Here is a 21,427-nt window from a genome sequence, read left to right as displayed (position 1 = left end):
CTAAGACTCAGGTAAGCAAACCTCAACAAGATCAGAGATTCAAAAGAACCAGATGATGTAAAACTGTCAAAAAAAGAAAAAAAAAAAGAAAAAAAAAAGAACTATTCTTCTATTAGAACATTTGTCTGCAGTTTAGTCTTTAGGACAGGGTTTGTTGCAGAGGAAATATCCACTCTGAGGGAAAGCAATCTATGTCTAAAAGTTTAGAAGTGCAATCTTAAAAAAGAAAAAAAACCATCAGAACAGGACAAAGGGACAACAGAATAACTGCATATTAAAATAGCTTATTTTGATGAATTGTAATAAACCTAGGAGAAAAATTTATGTCACTTTCAATTCATCATCCAGAGCATTTTTAAATCTAAAGAAGTCTAAAGAAATGACCCTTACAATTTATGTTTTAATTCATCAGTTTAAAATCAACAATTAATACCCTATTAGAGAAGTTACCATATGCTTAAATATACAAGAGTAATTATAAATCAGCATTTAAAAATGCATGTATGGAAAATGTAAGCTTGAGAAGTTTGCCTAAAAAATTCCAGCTGAAGAATGTGCCAGTCGATACAAGCCATCCTGCTACACAGGATGGCCACAGTATTCTCAGTTGTTGGATATAAAGGCAAATGAAGACCTAAGATTTTTTAGGTAAGAACATAAATGTTTTCTCAGATTGTCTTTTAGTACTAACTAAGAGAAACCTTCAGTATAATAATCTTTCATAAACTTAACACAGAATTAGCCACACTATAAGACCTAAAAGTAAGCTGTGAAGCCAAGACTGGTACTGCAGTGAATTTGTCAATATAGTTAACAGTTCTTTAAAACATGGGAACCATATAAGGTATGATATAACAAGCATCCCAACAGGAGTGGGTTTTTTTTATTTTTTTCTGAAGCATCACTTTTTTAAAGTATTCTGCCAAAAAAATTAAAGCTTTTACTAAAAAAAAAACCCCTCTTGATTGCTATTAAGTAAAATAGCTTTTCTGTAGCAATTTTTGTGTGACTGTCAGAGAAAGGCTCAGCAAAAGTAAGTATTCATTAAGCCCTACCTCATTACAGTCTAATCCAGCACTCCACCTGCTTCTCCTATTGTTTTCAACCAGGTGAACACCTCTATAAATTTAATGATTGTGAAGAATTAAGTACATTGGTCAGAATAACTGCTAATCATTCTTCTAGTTATTTTAATTTTAAAAGGAGGATGCAATGGAAATGACCTGCTGCAGCTTTGCAAAGCTATTGCAATTCTGTAAGGTTGACCAGAGCGTGTTTCCCAATCATTTTTGACAGAACTAATTAGGGTGTAGCAAGAGATATCCAGCAAAATGTTTTTATCCTGAATCATAGCCATTTCAAGCTAGTGATCATCTTCAGAGATTAAAAGCCAGTAGATGCCAGATATTTAAAGACATATTCAAGCCTTAATCTTGAGACTAGCAGGACCACACAGTGAAGAAGTTCTGAATTCCATTGTCTGAGGACTCCTGCATCCTTTCCTGCTCTCAAACAGTAACAATCATCTGAAAACAAACAAGGAGTAGCAGTAGCAAATCATATACAGAGTACAACCTGCAGGACCACCTTCCACCTAAGAAAGATGAAAAATCACTGTCCACACAAATGCCTAGAGCACAGGCTTGTAAATTTCATTCCACAAATGTAAAGATGTTCATGGGGAGAGCTAACCTGAAGACTCCCCCACAACCCAACAAATCATACCTATTTTGTGTATTACAGATATCTAAGCCCATGTGCCCTATGAAAAGTGAACCTGAATGATGCTTTTAGCTGTTGAACTCAATAGGATTCCTGCCTACATGTCTCAGGATGTATACTCTACAGCAAAACAGAAATCCAAATTCCAGTGCACTGCCAGAGCCTAGAGCTACCCTGTGCTACATCTGAGTCATGCCCATAGATCTCTTCTATCTTCAGTGCCAGGAAAACTACACAAATCAGAATATATCTATTTACTGCAACTAAATACATGAACTGAGGGGAAAATTTAATAATGCCACTTTAAGAACCTCTATGGATTACGGCCAGAGCATAAGCCCTCAGAGATCCATAACTTTGCATTAAAACTTGCCTGCTTATTGGGGAAAAAAATAATCAGTTTAACATTACTTAAAAGTAAATGTAGTAAGAGTTCATATACGTACCCTCTGCTTCTCAGGGTCAACATATCGAATGCCAAAATAGTCTTTTTCCAGCAAGCTGTAATAGTTGCAGATGTGATCTATGAGAAACTGACCTTTAGTTTCCCTCTGTAAAAAGAGAAAGAATTGATACATTATTCTGAGTATTCTGAACTTGCTGTCTATAAATATTAAAAAAAACCTAATTGAAGTGTCAAGGAAAATGGCACGTGAAATTTATTGTTATTCAGATGAGGCCAAGGATTTGAGCATTTATCTCCTCTAAAAGATGCAGGAGATCAGTGATTGATATACTCCCTGCACATTCACAAATTGATTTGTTAAGAAAATATCATCACTACTCCTGCCTCAGGAAAACTCTCTAATAGCTGCACATTTATAACATTTAACATATTACTAGTAACTGTATTTCCACCTGATGCTATAATGGCGTAATAGATACCATTTACGTATGGAATTTCAAACCATGTTTTTTCACATCGCCCAAGTTTGCAAGCAGTTTTGGCAGTGAGTACCTTCCAAGATTTTTCCGTAATGCCCACAGCCAGACAGACCTGATCCTTAATTCCCAGACAGCACTACAGTACAGGGAATAAATGCTCAAATCACTAAAAGAGATGTCTTCATCTTTGCATTGTCACTGGGTAACTATAGACTTAAGGAAACTTAGTGTATACACAGTGGTTAGTTAAAAAACTTATTCATTATTTCTGCTTTCTTCAGTCTCTATCCTGTGTTTCATTTCTCCTTAATCTACTGCCTGATAAAGAGAACCTACATGAAATTAAGATTTGTTCAATAAATTTCAAATCTGTTGGGTTGTTGGTTTTTTTTTCTGAACTGTGATGAGTATAAACACCGGGCTAAAGCTGTTCTCCTAAAACACTCCACTCTAAGCAGACAAAGGTGTTTCACTACATCATAGTTTCAGGTCTCTACATCTCTCTCCCTTGATCTGTCTACCCTGGTCCTGCACTAAGACATCTCTGCTGTGCACCGGGTAGCGAGTTTGCAAGACTCTACCCTTTGCTGACATGAAACAACTTGAACTTAGCTCTTTAATGTCTAAAAATAGAATCTACACAGGGTAAGCAATCAAATTATATAAAAAAATTACCTAATTGTTCCTCCAAATGATTCCCTGAAAACTTTAATTCTATGCCTTATTCAACCTTTCTTCAAGAAGCTAACAGGGAATTTAAACCATATAGCTAAGCAAAAATGAATAGGTAGCTCCTGCATTTCTCAAGGTACTTTACAAAATTAAACATAGTTATCACCTACATTTCATAGAGAAGCAGCTGAGGCAAAAACAGCACTGTAACCTATCCAAGGTCACACTCTAAAGGGCAGAGGAAGCAATGGCCTTGGGACCACCACTGTCCAGTGAAACCTACTGCTTCCCACAGGAAAAATGAGACACGCTTCAAGACTGGAGCGTTAGAAAAGAACACAATCTGTGAACCACTGCTCTGTTTTTTTCTTTACAATCAATAAAGAATTCTGATATGGATACAGTTATCATCTTTTTGCTCCCATCACCGAGCATACAGACGAAGCACGCTTGGTGAAGGCATTGACAGAGAGCTGCATGGCCCTTCCAGGGCACCAGGGCTCCTGTGGCCAGCCCCTTCCCTGCCACACGGACCTTCTCTCCTCCCAGATTCATTTCCAGCTACAAAGGAATTGCTAATTCTTTTTCTTAGATGTGGGGTCTCTGCTTCTCTTCCCCTTCTGTAAGCCATCTACTTCAACTACTGTTTCTTTCCTCCACCTCCTATCTCCTATGTATTTACCCCTCACTATGTGTCCCTTACTCTTCCATATGCTGCTGCTTGCCTGGAGGATACCCCTGCCTTGATGGCACCATGGTATTTCAGTACTTTGTTTTCCTATTTTTAAATGGCCAGTGTCAAAGTATGTTAACCAAATTTCTCTGTTTTCTGTACATGCTCACTCAGCCTCATGCTTTGTGCCCTACACTGCTACCTTCTCCCCTAAAATACAGCTGCAACAAGTTTCTTTCTGTAATTTTTCTTTCCAGCCTCCGGACATTTAAGAACAGACTTGTTTGCTGTTAAGAACGCTTAACATATACACTGACATTTTTTTATACTGTACCCAGTCACAAGTACGGGTGTGCGAGTGACTGCACAGGGAAAATCTTCCTCAAAAGGCAAAGCCAGTATCAAAGATTGAAAAGTACAAAAAGAAAACTGCCACTTTCTTCATGACCAACAAAAAAAGGTTTACACTTATACAGTCATACCTCAATGGAGTATTTTCTAGCTTAAAATCTTAGAAGTGTCTGCAAACTTTTGTGACTATGTGATAAGCAAGACTATCAAAATATTGAGAAAATTTGCACAGCGACATTTCAATACAAAGGCAGTAGGAAAAATCTGAACACAGATGTGAAATTCAAGTTGCACAGTTTTAAGATGAATCTACAATGAACTAAATAGAAGTGGGGAATAACAGCTATTAGATGACTCAGGTACAGTCAAATGCATCAAAATAGATTTTACTGACAACCCTGTACAAAAGAAATCCATTTTTAAAACACTGGAAATGAGGAAATTAGACTAGTCGTATTTTCATCTGACAACATTAGAGGGTGTTACCTGAAGAGCAGTCAGTAATCCATTAGCTTCTATAGGTTCACATTCTAACCCATTCATTTAAAAAGCACTTTGCTTCACCCATCTAAATAATCACATAAGTTTTTTGAGTTCTTAAGCAATGTGATAAAAGGCTAGGCCATGTACAGTGTTTTTCAATCCAGTTACAACACTCCCTTTCTAAAATGAATTGATGCCCTACTTTTCTTGCTTGAAAGATAGATGATGCAAATGAATCAAACAAAAAAGAGCAAATGAACAAAAGCCTCCAAGCTAAATTCATGCTCTAGGAATCCTTAAGCCCTCCACAGATAAATAAAAGGGACTAGTTAATAACTTCACCCTTGGTTAATACACACTTCAGTTAATCGTGCTACTTAGTCAGGCTTCAAGTTCCATGTGATTCATTAACAGATATTAAAAATGGTTCAAGATGTATAAAAGTGGCTAAATGGGCACATACATAATGTAATGACTGTTCTCATAAAAAATACTCATGTTGTAAATGTTCCACTATTAGACTTTTTAAATACCTGAAATTTGAAAAAATTCAGATCACGTGTACACAGGGGAACATACTTGATGTGGCACAGAGCACCTCAAGTCTGAATTCATCACAGACAGTGGGGCAAAGATAGGCAATGGCTGTTCATTTTGTTTTCTGCAAACAGCATCCATAAACATTTTCTACATTTCTCTAATAAAATTCCAAATTCTCCTGAGCTTTAGAATCTGATGATCCTTCTCATCTCCTGTATTCTTTGATACATTTATTACATTACAAAAGAATATGTTAAATCCAAAGTTTATTCTCATTTGCGAAAGAATATGAATAAATTAAATTAGGAACTGCCAGTCATCCACAACAGAGCACAGGAATGGATTTGGGCCACAGAATAATGAATAAAAAGCATTGCCTGAAATTTCAGACAGTTGCCATATAGTTTTCCAATTAAATGATCCTTCAAATAAAAAAACAAAAAACAAAAAAACCCCAAACCCAAACAACCAAATAAAAACAAACCTCAAACCCTGCTATACCAATAAAGTACTTTTCAGCAGTTTAGAATAATATTTTTATGCTACATTTCAGCATGTTTGTCAGAACATGAAAAAATGACATCATAAACAAAGCATTATTTGAACCACTACTGAAAATGTCAGCAACAGACCACAGGAATCTGAGTGAAGATCAAGTCTTTTAAAAGCTTCACAGCTGAAACGTTTGATTATATATACCACAGTTCACCCAGAACTCATCAACTATTCCCAAGTAGAGAAGACCAATCCAGGCAGAAACAAGAGTCTCAAAAGTGTGTAAGCAAGAGAACCAAAATGTCTTGGACTGTAATCAAATACACTGTTCTCAACAAAAGAATACCAAGTTAAACAACCCACTTTTTTCTAAGTCTATTAATTCAAATACAACATCTGGCTATCTCAGCTGAGATATATTTTCTTTCAGATTCTTGTAACCCGTACTCCATGAAAAGTGCTTTTTAAAACGGCCTTAAACAAAGAACTATAATGTAGCCATTCCACACAGACGCTCAAAAATAGGTTTCTGTTGATTCCTATAAATAATTTGAGGAACTCTCCGATTTGCTTAGATAAATTGGCACAGACAGGCTGGACATGTTTTTCCTAAGGCTGCATTTGAATACCTGACCTTAATACCACTAAAATCCCACAACAAACCCCAACATGCATGCAAGGGATATAATACCATGTAAATGACAGGATCCCTGAAGACAGAAGGTCAACTAGCAAATAGCTGTTAAACTCTGCTTTTTAAGCTGGATCAAAATTTTTCTTTTCTATTGAAACAAGTATGTACCAAATTAAACTAGCAGCTGTTTCAAAAGAACCGAGCAAAGCAAGGGCCATTCTCCACTCCCAACAAAACATGAAAACATAATCATACAGAGTCCTCTATTGATGGATTCACTGGACAACCTGAGTTTCTTCCTTAACTCTAGGAACCAAGTAAAAGACTGCAGAGATGCTTCATTTTCACTACCAGACACTAGTATTATGGCTTCCATTTCTGCAACTCTGCAAATTTATGACTGAGTAACCCAATTCCTTGGTATCTCTTCTTTTACATAGAAATGAATCCAAAGATCTCCATGGCTCTTAAACAGTTTCAGTCTAACACAATATCCCAATCTCGTGCTTGCTTGTGGAGATTTCTTTTTTTATTCCTAGTTTCTTTGTGCAAGTTAAAAAGCAAGGGAGAGCGTATCTTCTTGTGGCAATTTAACCTCTCTCTGATGATGTAAACATCTGTGACTTTTACAATTCTGAAAGTGAGAGGAAAACCTTTTGTAGCAATTTAAGATCTTGCATTCAGTGAAATGTCTTCCCTATTTGCATCTGCTTTGCTGTGGAGTTCTGTGTCTATTAATCTTAATGTCGTCACAAGGAAGAGCAAGAGTCACAAGCAGATTAAACACCACGCTGCTGCTCTGTTATCTAACCACTGAAGTCCTGCCAGCTGTGCTTATCTCTGTCAGGAAGCCACTGACATTACTAAGAAGGAGTGCAGAGTTATAAACACAGAGTTTATTTGTACCAGGGATTTCAATCCTCATCCCATGAGTGACTTTACTCGTGCGAACAGTTCCCAACAGTGACCCTCCATGCAAAGCTGCTCACATACTTAAGTACTTACTTAAGCTTAAATCCACTCAAAAAAAAAAAAAAAAAAAAGTAAATTAAAGCCACAATTCAACCAGTATTTCTGTTTAAATGCATAGAACGTCCAGGCTCTTGGGCAAGGCAAGAGTAATGACTGATCTTGTATGCTTGTTTTCTTCTTTTCTGTAACATATTTTGAAGTTCTATGGATGTAAAAAAATTAATATATGAATTTGAGAATAATAATAATACCACCATAGAAAGAAACCCAACCACATCAGAAAAATGGACAAAACCATGAAGTTCGGCTAAGGCAAAAACTAATTCAAAAAGCATCTTTACTCACTGAAAACTGAAATAGTTCTATTGACAATACTTGACAAAAATGATAAAAAGCAACAAAGATTTACAGAGTTAAACTGCCTCCTCAACTGCCACCTCTCATATTTCCGACTTCTCTTCAAACATCCTCCTCCAGTAATAAGATCATATTTCTTCTAGGCCATTTCATGAGAGAAATACCTTGAATCCCAACAGGCATACATCTTCCATTTCATTGACAGATATTCTATATAGCTCAGTATCAGGGCCTGCTTGCATACACGGAAGTATGGCTGTAAAAGGACATATGGGAGCAATTCTCTGCTCATGTTGGTTTGGGGACAGCTGTCATCACATCTGCATTTATTTCCAGTGTCACAGCAAAAATGTTCACTAAGCATCACCACCAGACTGGGGCACACACTATAGGAATGGGACTGATTTATTATCAACCCTTCAGAACTGAATGGGGACGAGGTCTGAGGAAAAAGAGAGGGAAAGCAACCTGGCATGCCAGAATTTCAGCATATCTTCTAGATGAATTTTTAAGTCGAGCACAAGTAGCAACATCAAAAACAGAACCCTCATTCTGCAGCAAGCAAAGGCAGTGAAGTGGAATGGGCTCAGCTCCAAGCCAGCAATGTTGTGCCAGCCCTAACCCTGACAACCTCCAACATCCCGGGCAAATTTCTTAAGGCTCTTTGGATTTATGGATTCACTGAGATTACAAATGATAGTAACTGCTCACAAGACGGATATACAGACAACCTCTTAGCCTTTTCTGCTCCACCTTTGTAAGCAGTGATAAGAACATCCTTCTGCAGATGTTTCACAAGAACTGGATATTGCATAACGCCTTCAAAATACAAAGAACAGTTAAAAACATGTCTGTTTCATTCCTCAACTAAAACGCTATAGCCCTTCAAAAGGATTTCCTTCCCACTCATAATCAGCACCCTCTGGTATTTTAAACTACTTGAAGTACACTGGAGGTCTATTATACAGCATTTAACTGGAAAATTTTCTCAATTGTAAGAAGGGCCAGCTGCAATTTACTTTGTTGTTGTTGTTCAAGTTTCAAAATAAAAAAAAAGACAAAAAACTTTTGCTCATAAAAACCCAACTTGGAACTGATTTTAGAATCAAAGTATTCATGGCAGACTATTTGTTTGTTTATGATGAGAAATTACCTGTATTTTTACAAACCTGGAAAAAGGGGGAGAAAAAAGCAGTGCTAATAATTTTTCATGGAAAGAACAAAAAATGACACTGCAATAAAGCAGCTGGCATTTACTTAATTACAAGAGTCCTCTTCCATACATTTTTTTTGCATGAATTACCTCTTGTAAATTGTATCCCTTATTCCATATAGGCAATTACCTAACCATAATTTGTATCAACATCTAATTCTAGAATGTAGGGGAGGATGGATTTTTTTAATCTGTCTCTTAATACATTTTGTTATGTGTAAATTCACTTATTTCACTACACAACGTTACAAAACTAGCTTTTGTAAACGGCTTTGACCTGTTTACCTACCAGATCTTTTTCATCCAATCAGGCAGAAATAGATTAAAGAATGTGCTCTCGGTAGCAAAGTTTTCATTATCTTCATTTAACTGAAGGGAAAAAGTGGCACCCTACTACACTGTTGGAAATCCAGCCCCAACACCATCCACAAGGAGCTGACTAATAAGACGCACGCTCAATAAATGGGAAGAATGAAGGGATGTACGGGAAAATCCTCTAGGGAGGAGAGTAACAACCCAACACTGTAATGCACAAAGCAAATATACACTATATGATACAAAAACATACTCAGAGAAGAACTGTACTTGCTCTTATTTATCTACTCACTTTCTGAATAAAGCCCATGAAAGATGCATCTCTTCCTAATAAGCCGCCTAATAAGACAAGCAACCAGAATACATTTCCCTTAGTCACCGGGCTTCCACAACATCATTTCAGCAGAGCTTCCCAGACATGTATGCTGTAGAAATGCACAGTGATGCAACACCAACTTACTCAAAAGTAACAGAAGTAAAACTTCAGATTTTAATTACCATCTTATTTAACAATTTAAAATGGGAAAGACTTTCAGAGTAAAAAAAGAAAAGGATGTGAATACATGAGTGAAAGCATTAGAGAATTAATGCCCATTTTATTTCATAGGGAATTTAGCAGTTAACCTTTGATAACCTTTGCCCACAAGAACACTTCATGCCCGAGACACAAACTGCCTGCACTCCTCTGGTCAAGACCATAACTTTTACAAAGGTATTAGCCTTGAAACTCAAACTTCCGAGCCCTCAATTATCAGTAGAAACTCTGCAGCACCTCAGTGTCCCTCTTGCAGTGAGGGGCCCAAACCTGAACACAGCGTTCGAGGTGCGGCCTCACCAGTGCCCAGGACAGGGGGACCATCGCTGCCCTGGCCCTGCTGGCCACACTGTGTCTGGTACCAGCCAGGGTGCTGCTGGCCGCCTTGGCCACCTGGGCACACTGCTGGCTCACGCTCAGCCGGCTGTGGACCAGCACCCCCAGGCCCTTTCCCACCAGGCCCTTTCCAGCCGCTCTGCCCCAGCCTGTAGCGCTGTGTGGGGCTGCTGTGACCCAAGGGCAGGACCCGGCACTGAGCCCTGTTGAACCTCATACAATTGGCCTCAGCCCATCAGTGCAGCCTGTCCAGATCCCTCTGCAGAGCCTGCCTGCCCTCCAGCAGGTCAACACCCCCCCCAGTTTGGTGCCATCTGCAAACCTACTGAGGGTGCACTCAATCCCCTTGTCCAGATCATTGATAAAGATATTAAACAGAACTGGCCCAAATACTCATTAATGGAACTAAATATAAAAAAAACCAAACCCAAAGCCCAAACAACTACAAACCTGTGGTTGTTTCATTTGGGCAACAAATAAACAAATATATCTTCAAACATAAAGGAGAAAGCAAAGAAAGAGGAAGAATGGCTATGCTGAGAAGAAAAGAAGTGCAAACCAATTTCAAGGCTGTATGGGTGAATGCAGGTGTGGAAGTTCTATTAATCTTAAATGAAACTGCATGGCTAAATATACACAGCATTGAAAATTTACCCAGAAATGTCTGCTGTAGTGAGGTCAGAAACATATTTGTCAAAGACGATACTTCTTGTGTGCTACCTCGGTTGGGAAATGAAGAGGGTTATTCAAGGTTACTTTAGTTTTGCACTATTCATTTGCAGCAGATGGACAGTTTTGTCCACACAACAGCACATTTTTGCCCTCTCTTGAATTAGAGGTTATTGTAGGATGACAGTGGTCAAATAATAAAAGATGAAGGGGAAAAAGAACAATTACACCATAGAAAAATTAGTAATGCCAGTCCCATGCAATGGAAACAACTATAAAAGCAAAATCATTAAGTAAATGAAAATTGTATTCTACTACACAGTAAAACTTGGACAGCAGGAGTGAGCACAGATAACAGCTTTCACACAATCAGCTCTCAACCTCAGTGCTGTTCTGCAAGGAAATTACTCTGACCTATGAGTAAATTATAAATGACAAAAAGATGTATTTATAGTTCACATACTGCCGTTCTCATAAGTCACCACCAGCCAGGCAGGAAGGCAACTGAAGAAACCACAAATGCAATATTCATTTACATGGCTCATCATCATTATTTGTCCCTCTGCACACAGGCAACACTTGACCATTTAGGTTTTATGTCCCTGAAGTGACAGCTTCACAGAAGGCTTGTAGCATTAACTGTTCACTTCTCATAACAGCTTCCATTAGTGCAGCATTCATGATGCTATCTGAGGCACTATTGATTTCTTAAAAGGAACTGAGTGCTTCTGTCAACAAATCTATCATTTTATTCAATATCCAGAATTGTTCAGCACAGCTAACTCTGCTTTCTCTCTTGCATCCCTGACATCAAAACTAACTTGGAAGATACAGCTAAGACACATCACCATACCACACCTAGCAAAGCAGATGAGAGATTTCAAGTATGAGTTCTCAGCCCTCACCGACAAAGCAACCCAAAAGCCAAATCAGGATTTTGACCAAATTACCTAATGTCCGCCAGTACAGGTGATGGTCAACAACCCTCCCTTGGCCCCATGCAATACTGAATCTTCTCAGTGGGTTCAGCAGACCCAGAAAATGAGGCCTCCTCTGTGTTCTCCTTCAAGTACCATTCTTTAAATATGCCTTTTCTAACAGATACACAGCAGTGTGCCCATTTTTGTACAAAAATAAGTATTCTAAAAAAGAAAACCAACAAAAAATACTTCTAGCCAAACAAGACACTTCCCCAAGCACATGCAGAAGAATCAGCATGGTGTCACACAGCTTAGTTAAGCTGCTTGAAGAAAACCAACCAACTGGTAAGGGGCAAGAATGCCACTTCACAGCTGCATTTCAGGGCTCAGCTGAATGTACTGAACCCCAACCACAGTGACGGTCATGCAGGAACAGCCACACTGTTGTTTCCGCACCAAGTGGGAAAGTATGACCACAGCAGAGAAGGGTGAGTTGGAAGAAGAGACGAGCAGAGCAGGGGAGCTACTGTAAACACTGGTAGTGGCTCAGATGATGTCCCTCAGCCCCCAGCTTGGGGTTAACGCCCATGTTCCTCCCCTCTCACAGGGAAATACAGCATGAGTGCCTGCAAGCACAACATGGGGTGTGCATGCACTGGGCAGGAGGGAAATCGAAAGAAAAGTAAGATCATGGAACATAATCCCTAGAGGGGGAGATTTCCTGACTGCTGAATTAATGCCCATTTGAAAGGCTATTAGTGATGTGTGAGGCCAAGACCTTACATAAAAAACAGAATATATGACTAGATACTACAGGAATTTGATCCATCATTATGTGGATTACTCCAGAATCACAAGCCCAGCTGTGCAGCCAGTAGTCTGGCAATATCAATTCTGCAGCACACTGAATCACTGCAAGTGCTGCAAATCACAGTTAATGTCTCCTGGCAGACAAGACCCACAGCCACAGCGATGTAGTCAACAGCTCCCAGTGAACCAGCTGAAAGTATAACTCACACTCTAATCTGATGTGATAACGGCCTAGATGAAAAAAACTTTTGGCTAACTGCAGAATCCTCAACATGCTATGCACTTGAGCTGTGTGATAGTTGTACCATATAATCGTATCATTAAAACCTCACAGGACATTTGTCATAGTACCTGCTCAGGATATGTGAAAAGGTTTTTATAACTTGTAAGAGGGTAAGGATGCCAAGAAGCTCTCCCACCTATTACTAATTTAGAATCCATAAACACATTTTTTTCTTTCAAATACTCATGTTCCTTACCTGCCCAAGGTAACTCACTCTTTTCTGAGAAAACTATTTGGTCTTTATTAATGCTGCACTATGCTCTCTCACTTTCCCCAGGTGTTTTGACTGCAGAAATGTTCTAACTTGAGGGACCATGTTGGGTCATTTCCCATTTGCCAAAGTGTTCTATTCCTTTACTCTCTTTGGGGTGAACTGAAAGAATTATTTCACCATGAAAAACTATTTCCAAACCACTCAATTAGTAATTTATGGACACACATGCATAAATACATTTTCCTGTTAGAAATAATTACACAGAAAAGAACCTTTCATCAATATCCACCCCACCCCCAATAATCCCTGCTGTTAAATGCTTGTTGTGAAGGAAAACAAACATTAAATTTTTAAGATTAGCTATCCAATCTTCAGAAAAGCAAATTTATGGAATATTGAAAACACTAGAAAAAGAAACCCTCCAGAAGCATTCCTTGGACATAGAGCCTACCCTACACCAATAACCCCAACAATATTTAATAAAAGCCAGCTATTGGCATCAGGAACTCATTCTCTTGTGTCATATAAACTTCTGTCTCTATGCAAAAAAAAAGTTTCCAGTTCACAAATTTTTGATAGTATGAGAAACTGGATTGATTTTTTTCTTTCTTTCTCACTTTCTGGGGGTCATTCAGTCCTTGAAAGCCACATCAATTGTCTCATTAGCACTACCTAAAATAAAACTTCCACTTGATAGCACAGCTGGAACTCCCCTTGCATTTGTAATCACCTTACAAAATTACAACTATACTAAGTTGTTGGGGTTTTTTTACTCTTTTAAGTACAATTAAATATAATCCAGACTTAAACCAAAAATTCTTTCTGAATTTCTTTTAAATGTCACCACAAGAGACACAACACATTTTAAATAATGGTTGGTAAAAATACAGACCGTGTGTTGTACAGTCTTGCTCCATTAACCACAGCTGCAAAAAAGAAGATAATATAGCAATATAATTTACAGGTCCCATACCAAATAAACTGTTTTTCCCTTACTAGACTCCACTTTTCTCCCTTGCTCTGCCACATTCATCTTCACCTTCCTGTTCTGTGCCCAGGCTCCCTGCTCCCACGTGCTCAGCAGAGATAAAACGCAAACTGTCCCAGCTTTTCACTGTTTCAGTAATTGGTCTGTTTTCCACACCTCTGAGTCATGGTACATATCTACACACTGTTAAAATGCATCCTTTTTGACTAAGTTGGGAACTTATCACACTTGATTCTTCTCAACAGTACTTGCTCTCCTATCTCTTTTAAGATCCCCATCCCTGGAATAAATCCTAGGACACCACAAATTATTTCTTACACCCAGTAACCAGAAAGCAAAGCCCTGAATTACATACCAAATGACAATGCAATTGCTCAATGCAAACCCTGACCTCACAGAAACACTATTCAGGACACAATTTGCTGCTTTTGGTATTTATAACATTTCAGCTCCCTGCTGAAAGTGAAGAAAAAAAGGGAAAAAAAATTAAAATACTTCTGAATATGTGTTTAAACACTGGGAGTAGACTAGGCTGTTCCACATAGCTGGCATTTAAGAAAAGTATTGTAAAGTCACTCAGTTTATTGCACATTATGTGGATGATGTTTATGCACGTTGACTACCAGTTATCAGCACATTCCCTCAGCTATCCACATTGCCTATTGCAACTGAACAAAAAAACTCATTAAAACAAGTAAAGACCAGAAGAAGATACTGAATGGGATGACCTGTATCCATTTTACTATAGGTAGTGGTGGGTAAGAAAACCATACAGTGAAAACTACATTCTGTGTGCAACTAAGCAATGCATAGCTGTCCTAAGCAAGTCTCTCCAGAGAAGTCAGTCAGGGGCGGGGGGACGACAACAAGACAAGATGACACAAAAAAACCCCAACCAACAAACACAAAAGTACCTTGTTTACAGGTATTTAAGGACCAAAGCAAATTTTTGTACATAAAGTCCTGTTCTCTCACAGGTGGTTGGGGGGGGAGCCATAAAAAATTACAACATACCGTTACATTCATAAATATATTGTGCAGCTGGTTCCTAGGTCACCAGTTGCATCAGAAGCTCTCTTTAATGCCTGTCATATTTCGAGTAAAAGCAGAACCACAGCAAATGTCAGGATGAAAACCGAGCAACTTGCTAAGGCACTGAACAGGTCTGAATATTACCTCAAGATAGAAAGTTAACTAAGGTTTCTTTTTCTCCCCTCTCAGTGTCGAAAGATCTGTGCTAAACCTTTTGTAATTTGGCAGCAGACTTAGGCTACATTTTCTCTTCTCTTCACCCAGATCATCTGTGGCTGCTACCGGCTTATGGCGGGGAGGGGACGGGGGGTGGGAATCCTCTTTAAAAAAAGTCTCTTAAGAAAGAGCTAGACCCAGCACAAGGCTGACATGCAGATGATAACAAGCAAAGCTCTGACAGCTTCATACCTGCTGTGCCAGAACTGACTGCAAAACCTCAGGATGCAATTATTTTATAATGATCCTCTTTTCCAAACTGGAGAAGTTGCACAAATGAGCAAATGACACCAAAGAAGAAAAGGTAACTTTGTCTTACAGCACAAGGCAACTTTTTCAATTTTTCTTTCTGCCTGACACAGTGAAGCCAAAAGAACATTTGGGAAATAAAGTGAGAAAAAAGCCAGCATGGGAACTGGCAAGAGAGCAAGCAGACATATCAGCACCCTTACACCCTTCCTGTGGGATGCAGCAACCATCCCTAGCTATGTGCCCTAAGTACAAGCATGAGCAGCAAGTAGAAGGGAGGCAGAGATGGAGAGGAGGACTTCACCGCCAAGTGCACTTCTGTCTGTCACCCAGACCCACCCATCTTCATGTGCTCTCCAAAGAGCCTTAAGGAAAGCATGGGACTCCCACATCAGCTGAGAAAGTACCAGAGTTAAGCGTAACCATTATCAAAGACATGTGAGACCCAGTAAATCAGGATGTATTCTTCTAGGTAAGGTGGAAGATCCCCTTTCATCCAATGCATTTAAAGCTTATTGCAGAGTGACATCTGCTCTTGTACTCCCCCGTCCCACCACCACCTGGTCTTCTCTAGCCCTTCCCAGTCCAGCCCATCTCCCTCTTTGCCACCCAATAGCGGGCAGCCAGCCTCAGACCATGTGGGTAGGAAAAGCACGTTGAGACACCCAACAGCTAGTATGCTCAGAAGCGTTGTCTTTGCCACTTTCTCTCAACAGAAAACAGAAACCCAGAAGTAAATTAATGACAGCTTGCAAGCTCTGAGCATTTGACTGAATGCACAACTGTCAGAAAGAAATGACTACTGAAGGACGCTGCTTCACACTGTGGTTGGAAAGGTCTTTCAATAACCAAATGCCAATACTGATTTCTACATATGACTACCTATTTAAACAGTGACGCCACTGAGTCCCTGTAGTACATACTCATACGTAGCCATCTTGGAGAGCAGCAGATATTAATCTTGAAATACTAATTTAAGATTCTATAACAGCAATGGTGAATAGATAAAAAAATATGATCATCATGTATTCAGCTCATTAAAGGCACTTCCTCTTCTAGCTTATAATGCATCTTTGACACATCTCACACATACACACACCATAATTTTGATGCATATGTGTCTATAGGCACACATGCACAGTTTATATACAAATATATAAGAAAGATGTCAAGAAAAAGTACTAAATTTAGAGAAGGCCATTAGATCATTTGGCTGTCTGTATAATTTGGAAAATTTTGTCCAATTTACGTCTCATACTACCCAGCTTTATCTTTTGTCAAGCTCAATAATTGCATTTTTTTCTACAGTGTGTCTGCAGCTGAGGCAGTCAATCTTGATTTAGAGCTTTAACAAAAAAAAAAAAAAAAGGTTGAAAATCTGCAGATTCTGTTCCTGGTTTATTCTACTGCCATTACAAGCTTTACAAAACTTAAACTAATGCTTCAGTTAAACTGTCAGCATAGCACCATGGAGCACCATAATTCCCTATGAACATTGTTACTAAAATAAATATACTGAAAAAAAGAGCTATCTACAACAATCTCCTTTGAACAAAAGGATTTAATGAAGGACCATAATCTATTTGACGGCACTCAAAAACTGTTATTTTAAAAAATATATATGCTGTCATATTTAATAATATCCACTTTCTCACAAACCAGAACATATTACAAAGTTTTATGCACCACTTTTCCCCAAGTTGTACAATATAGTCTCATCCTTATTTTATTGAGTCCCTAAGACAGCTATAAGCAGCCAACTTGAAGCCCCATATTGGGCAAAATGTTTTACAGACCAACCAAACAATACACATACACAGGAATCTATTTCAAATATCTACTTTGGTTTTCAGCATCAACCTTTAAAATGATGTAAAGCTTCACCATCCCAACAGCTTCTGATATTTTGAACAGCTGTGAAGTTTAGATATCCTTTCTCCAAAAAGTATGAAAGGAAGAACAAAGCATTCAAACATTAGGGGAATCCCATATGATAGTCAGTTCAGCTTCCTAATTTATACTGAAAGCAGTTAATTTTCTGTATATGTCATTTTAGGTGAGAATTACAGGCTTGCAGTTTCTTCTGATTGTTCGGCAAAGCCATTACCTGATGTGAGAACAGCTCTCCCAAGCCCAGTGAGTTTTCAGCCCCTTGCTCAAACACAGATCTTGTCCCCGTGCATTTTGGGCACTCTCCCCATCCCCAAAAGCACCTCTGCACTGACTCGTGCAGACTGCCCACATGCCACGGACCTCAAGCAACAACACACATACAGTTGCACTCAAGCTCCCAAAGCCAGCAATTTTCCTGCACTGGCGCTTACTGCCCTGTCCTCCAGTAGCTGATGGCAGAGCTGGCACCAAAGAAAGAATAAGGGGTATGGATAACCCTTTTGTATTGGCACTGGAAACACCCATTTCCAGTAAGTTCATGACAGATTAGTGAAACAGAAGGCAGCCAGGCAGCTTACCCTGGGACAGAATTGCACACTCCACCCCCAAAATCACCTGCCATCAATCCTGCCTGTGCGATAGTCACAGTTTCCATCTCACTGTGGCACAACTTTGTAATGTTACCCTGCACTGGGGGAAAAGGAAGTGTGGTTCCGCCCTCCTGGCAAAAACAAGGGAAATCCTCAAAGCCACACACCGAATGCTTGAGCTGAACTTTATATTTGTCAAGTTCTCTAAAAAAAAGCTCAGCTGAGAAGAAAACAGACACAGAAAACAGAGCCTGCCTACAGCGGGTGGCAGTTCCACCCACTTCAGAACCCATGTAGCTGTTTCAGATTCTCCTCTGTTTTAATTAGAACATTTCCTAGTTTACTCACTCTTCCTCATCTGCTGCTCTGAACTATGGACTGTGCCGGAAAGCTTTGAAATTACCAGAAAGCTAAAACATATTCTTCTACTTGTGAAAATATTACCAGATAACTACATTGTGCACAGGAAAAAAGACCCTCACAGATTAACTTCAAAATTCACATACTTTTTTTTGGTTTCTTTCTTTGATCACCAAAAGGAAAATCATGATATTCCAAAACAAGGGGTACAACAGGAGGAGGTCTCAGCCTCTCAACTGCACAATCAGGTAGCAGCCATCCTACTCTTCTCTATCACAACATCCATCTCCTATTGCACATCACCCAGTGTTAAGGGTGCTACTAGGGGACTGACAACGACAACTCCCGTTATTGGATCAAAATCATTGTGATACTCCAGTTACTGAAAGCTCCAGCTGCCATAAAACTGGACAAGAATCTCTGGTTGAACTTAAAAAAAAACAAGGAAAACCTGCACCCCAAACTAAGGAAAACCCACCAACCCCTCAAAACACCAGGAAGTGAAAAAAAAAGAGGCAAACTGCATTGTGTAAATGCAGTTTGTTTTTCTTGTGAGCCAATGTTGCAATTTTGGGGATGATTTTTATATGCTTGCTATTAGCAGTACTGGAAAAGACTAGCAAATACACTGTATGGCATGCAGTAAATTAACTAGTGCAACCAAAACAGTATCAATATACAATTAGCCTTCAACAGCATTCTGCCAGGACTACATAAATTAGATTCAACTCAGCTTTTCTCCTGAACAGAGATATTAATCTATGTCAAGGACAAAGTTTCATCTTTCCTAATGCAATACCCTTCTGCCCAGACTGTGAAAAAGCAAAGATCTAAAGGTCATCTGCATCACTGATTTAAAATTTTAAATGCAAAAATGAGTATATTCATTACAGCATTATATGTGATGTAGGAATGAGTACACCTACATTTTATTGAAATAGCTTAATGGGTCCAAACACTACACTGCCCAAAAACTGTTTTGTTGTGAGTATCAACCTTGCTTTCAAATGCAACAGCAAGACAATACAGAAAAGTATCTCCTGTCTGAATGCTATGCCGACTGTATAAATAACCTTTATTCTGATAATTTATGATAAATACCTGATAATCTTTTCCGTTTCATAAATTCTAATGCTTGGTAATAAAAACGTCCAGTGACAAATTGCCTAGACTTAATTAATTATGTTTCGACAGTTTTCAGCTTTACTGTTTGCTTTGCTATCAATTTCATTCTTCATGTGCAAAAAAAAGCTGTATTCCACTTCTTCACATTTTGATGCCTATTTGGGTATAGTGAGGAATCTTCCAGACCCTTCTCTGTTATGTTCTTCTAGCACTGAACACCCTAAAATACAGCAACAAAAACATCTGGGGGCTTAGTTGTATTATGCTGCTTGATGATCTAATCACCCATCCATTCCACCCACTTAATGCCAGTCAAGAACACAGTCTTGCTCCAGACTAGTCTGAACAATGAACTATCCCCTCTGCAGAGGGTAAATCCTTATTAACTTTTCATCTTAATAAGGGGCCTTATGATTGTCTCCTGGTGGTGCAAAATAACATAGGTGTTACATAACCTAACTCCTCCAGAAAGGAGCTGCATTAAGGATGGACCAGGGAATTTGTCTGCTTACAAAAACATCGCATGGTTGCCTAGTACATTCATGGAAAACACCTAAGTAATAAAGTTATGTACTTGTTTTCTTTTCAAGAGCAAATTTACTTATTCATAAAGAGAATAAAGTGCCCAAGAGCAGCAGCACTGAATATCAGAGCATGTCTCCCCTCAGCAACATAACTACAGAAGTACTCTAGCTCTCCCCTACATGCATCCTAAGTGAAGAAAAACCCTAATCTCCCCTGCCCAAAGCACAGAGCAAATAAAAAAAAGGCAGACTGCAAACTTTCTTGCCTATACTGGCTTCTCGGAGAAGATCACAGAAAATTCAAGTTCTTATTCTGACCATTAGTCACAGTCTAACGTATCATGAAGATCACATAAATGAAATATGGACAACATTTGTATCCCCCAGCCAGTAATTTGGGTTACAGCCCAGGCCAGGCAGATGACTTCTCTGCCAGGACACCGTTGTACCAAGCAGAGGAAAGCAGAAACTTCCCAGGTAATGGAGGAGGGAAAGATTACAAGGGCCCTATGGGATGCATACAGCAGCACACCTGGCTTTGCCTTGACAGTTTATTGAGGCCGGTACACCAGCTTTACCAGTGATATGATGAAACCAAGGATAACCTTCAGCCATTCAACACTAACCCACTTCAGGGTGTTCCATGTCTAAAGCACGTAACAGTGACAGTATCAGCAGCATCAGCATAAAACACCGTACTGCTAACACTTCAGCAATGCCAGCTTCTGGGCTAGCAACACAGACTTCCAAGCTACCATGACAAATTTTTCATTGCTTTCAAAAACATGTGTGAGAAGAATTTTGAGAAGTTTATTAACCCCTTCTAACTGAATAAATTATATAGTTCAAAACACTTTCAAATAGCATTCTTAAAATACTATCTCAAAGGCTGATTTTAGGGGATCCCTCCTGCAAAAGACTGTATTTTTAAGTTATTTATTACAAATCCCGAACCCTACTCTGCAAATCTTACTAGTTTTTCTTTTAAAACAATTCAGAGCTTATTTCTGCAAGGGTCAAATGCCCCACTAACTTCATATTTGATAGAGGCTGAATAAGTTAACAGCTAGCAGGAGGGAAAAAGACAAAGAAGCAGGCACCACACAGCGTTTTGCAGTCACAGGTTAGTATCCCAGCCTACAATGGAACGTCCTCCTCCCACATCAGAAAAGGACCTCGTCATGTTAGTTTATGCAGCTCTAACTTGTACACAACTCCTAAGATAGAATAAAGAGTTCGGTGCTTGAAGTTCTCATCTTGGTCTCAATCACATTCAAAGGTATCTGTTAACATCAGCAAGCCACAGTCACTCTTTCTTATATTCCCCTTTGCATTGACATGTTTACCTATATTCTTTACCCTCTACTTAAA

The 21,427-nt window shown here is 39.0% G+C and overlaps 1 protein-coding gene across 1 annotated transcript in view; it reads right to left on the bottom strand.

Annotated features, from left to right (window-relative positions):
• The window catches only part of FRMD3 (FERM domain containing 3), a 140,718-nt gene that overhangs the window by 73,879 nt on the left and 45,412 nt on the right, over window positions 1-21,427 (bottom strand). Inside the window, exon 2 of the mRNA XM_056325495.1 lies at window positions 2,169-2,273. Within this exon, the coding sequence (XP_056181470.1) occupies window positions 2,169-2,273 (105 nt within the window). The remainder of the gene's footprint in view (window positions 1-2,168; window positions 2,274-21,427) is intronic.

The sequence above is a fragment of the Falco biarmicus genome, chromosome Z (genome assembly GCF_023638135.1).
Source record: "Falco biarmicus isolate bFalBia1 chromosome Z, bFalBia1.pri, whole genome shotgun sequence".
NCBI lineage: Eukaryota > Metazoa > Chordata > Aves > Falconiformes > Falconidae > Falco > Falco biarmicus.
The sequence above is the reverse complement of the archived record's forward strand: the minus strand, read 5'-3'. Positions and strand labels throughout refer to the sequence as shown.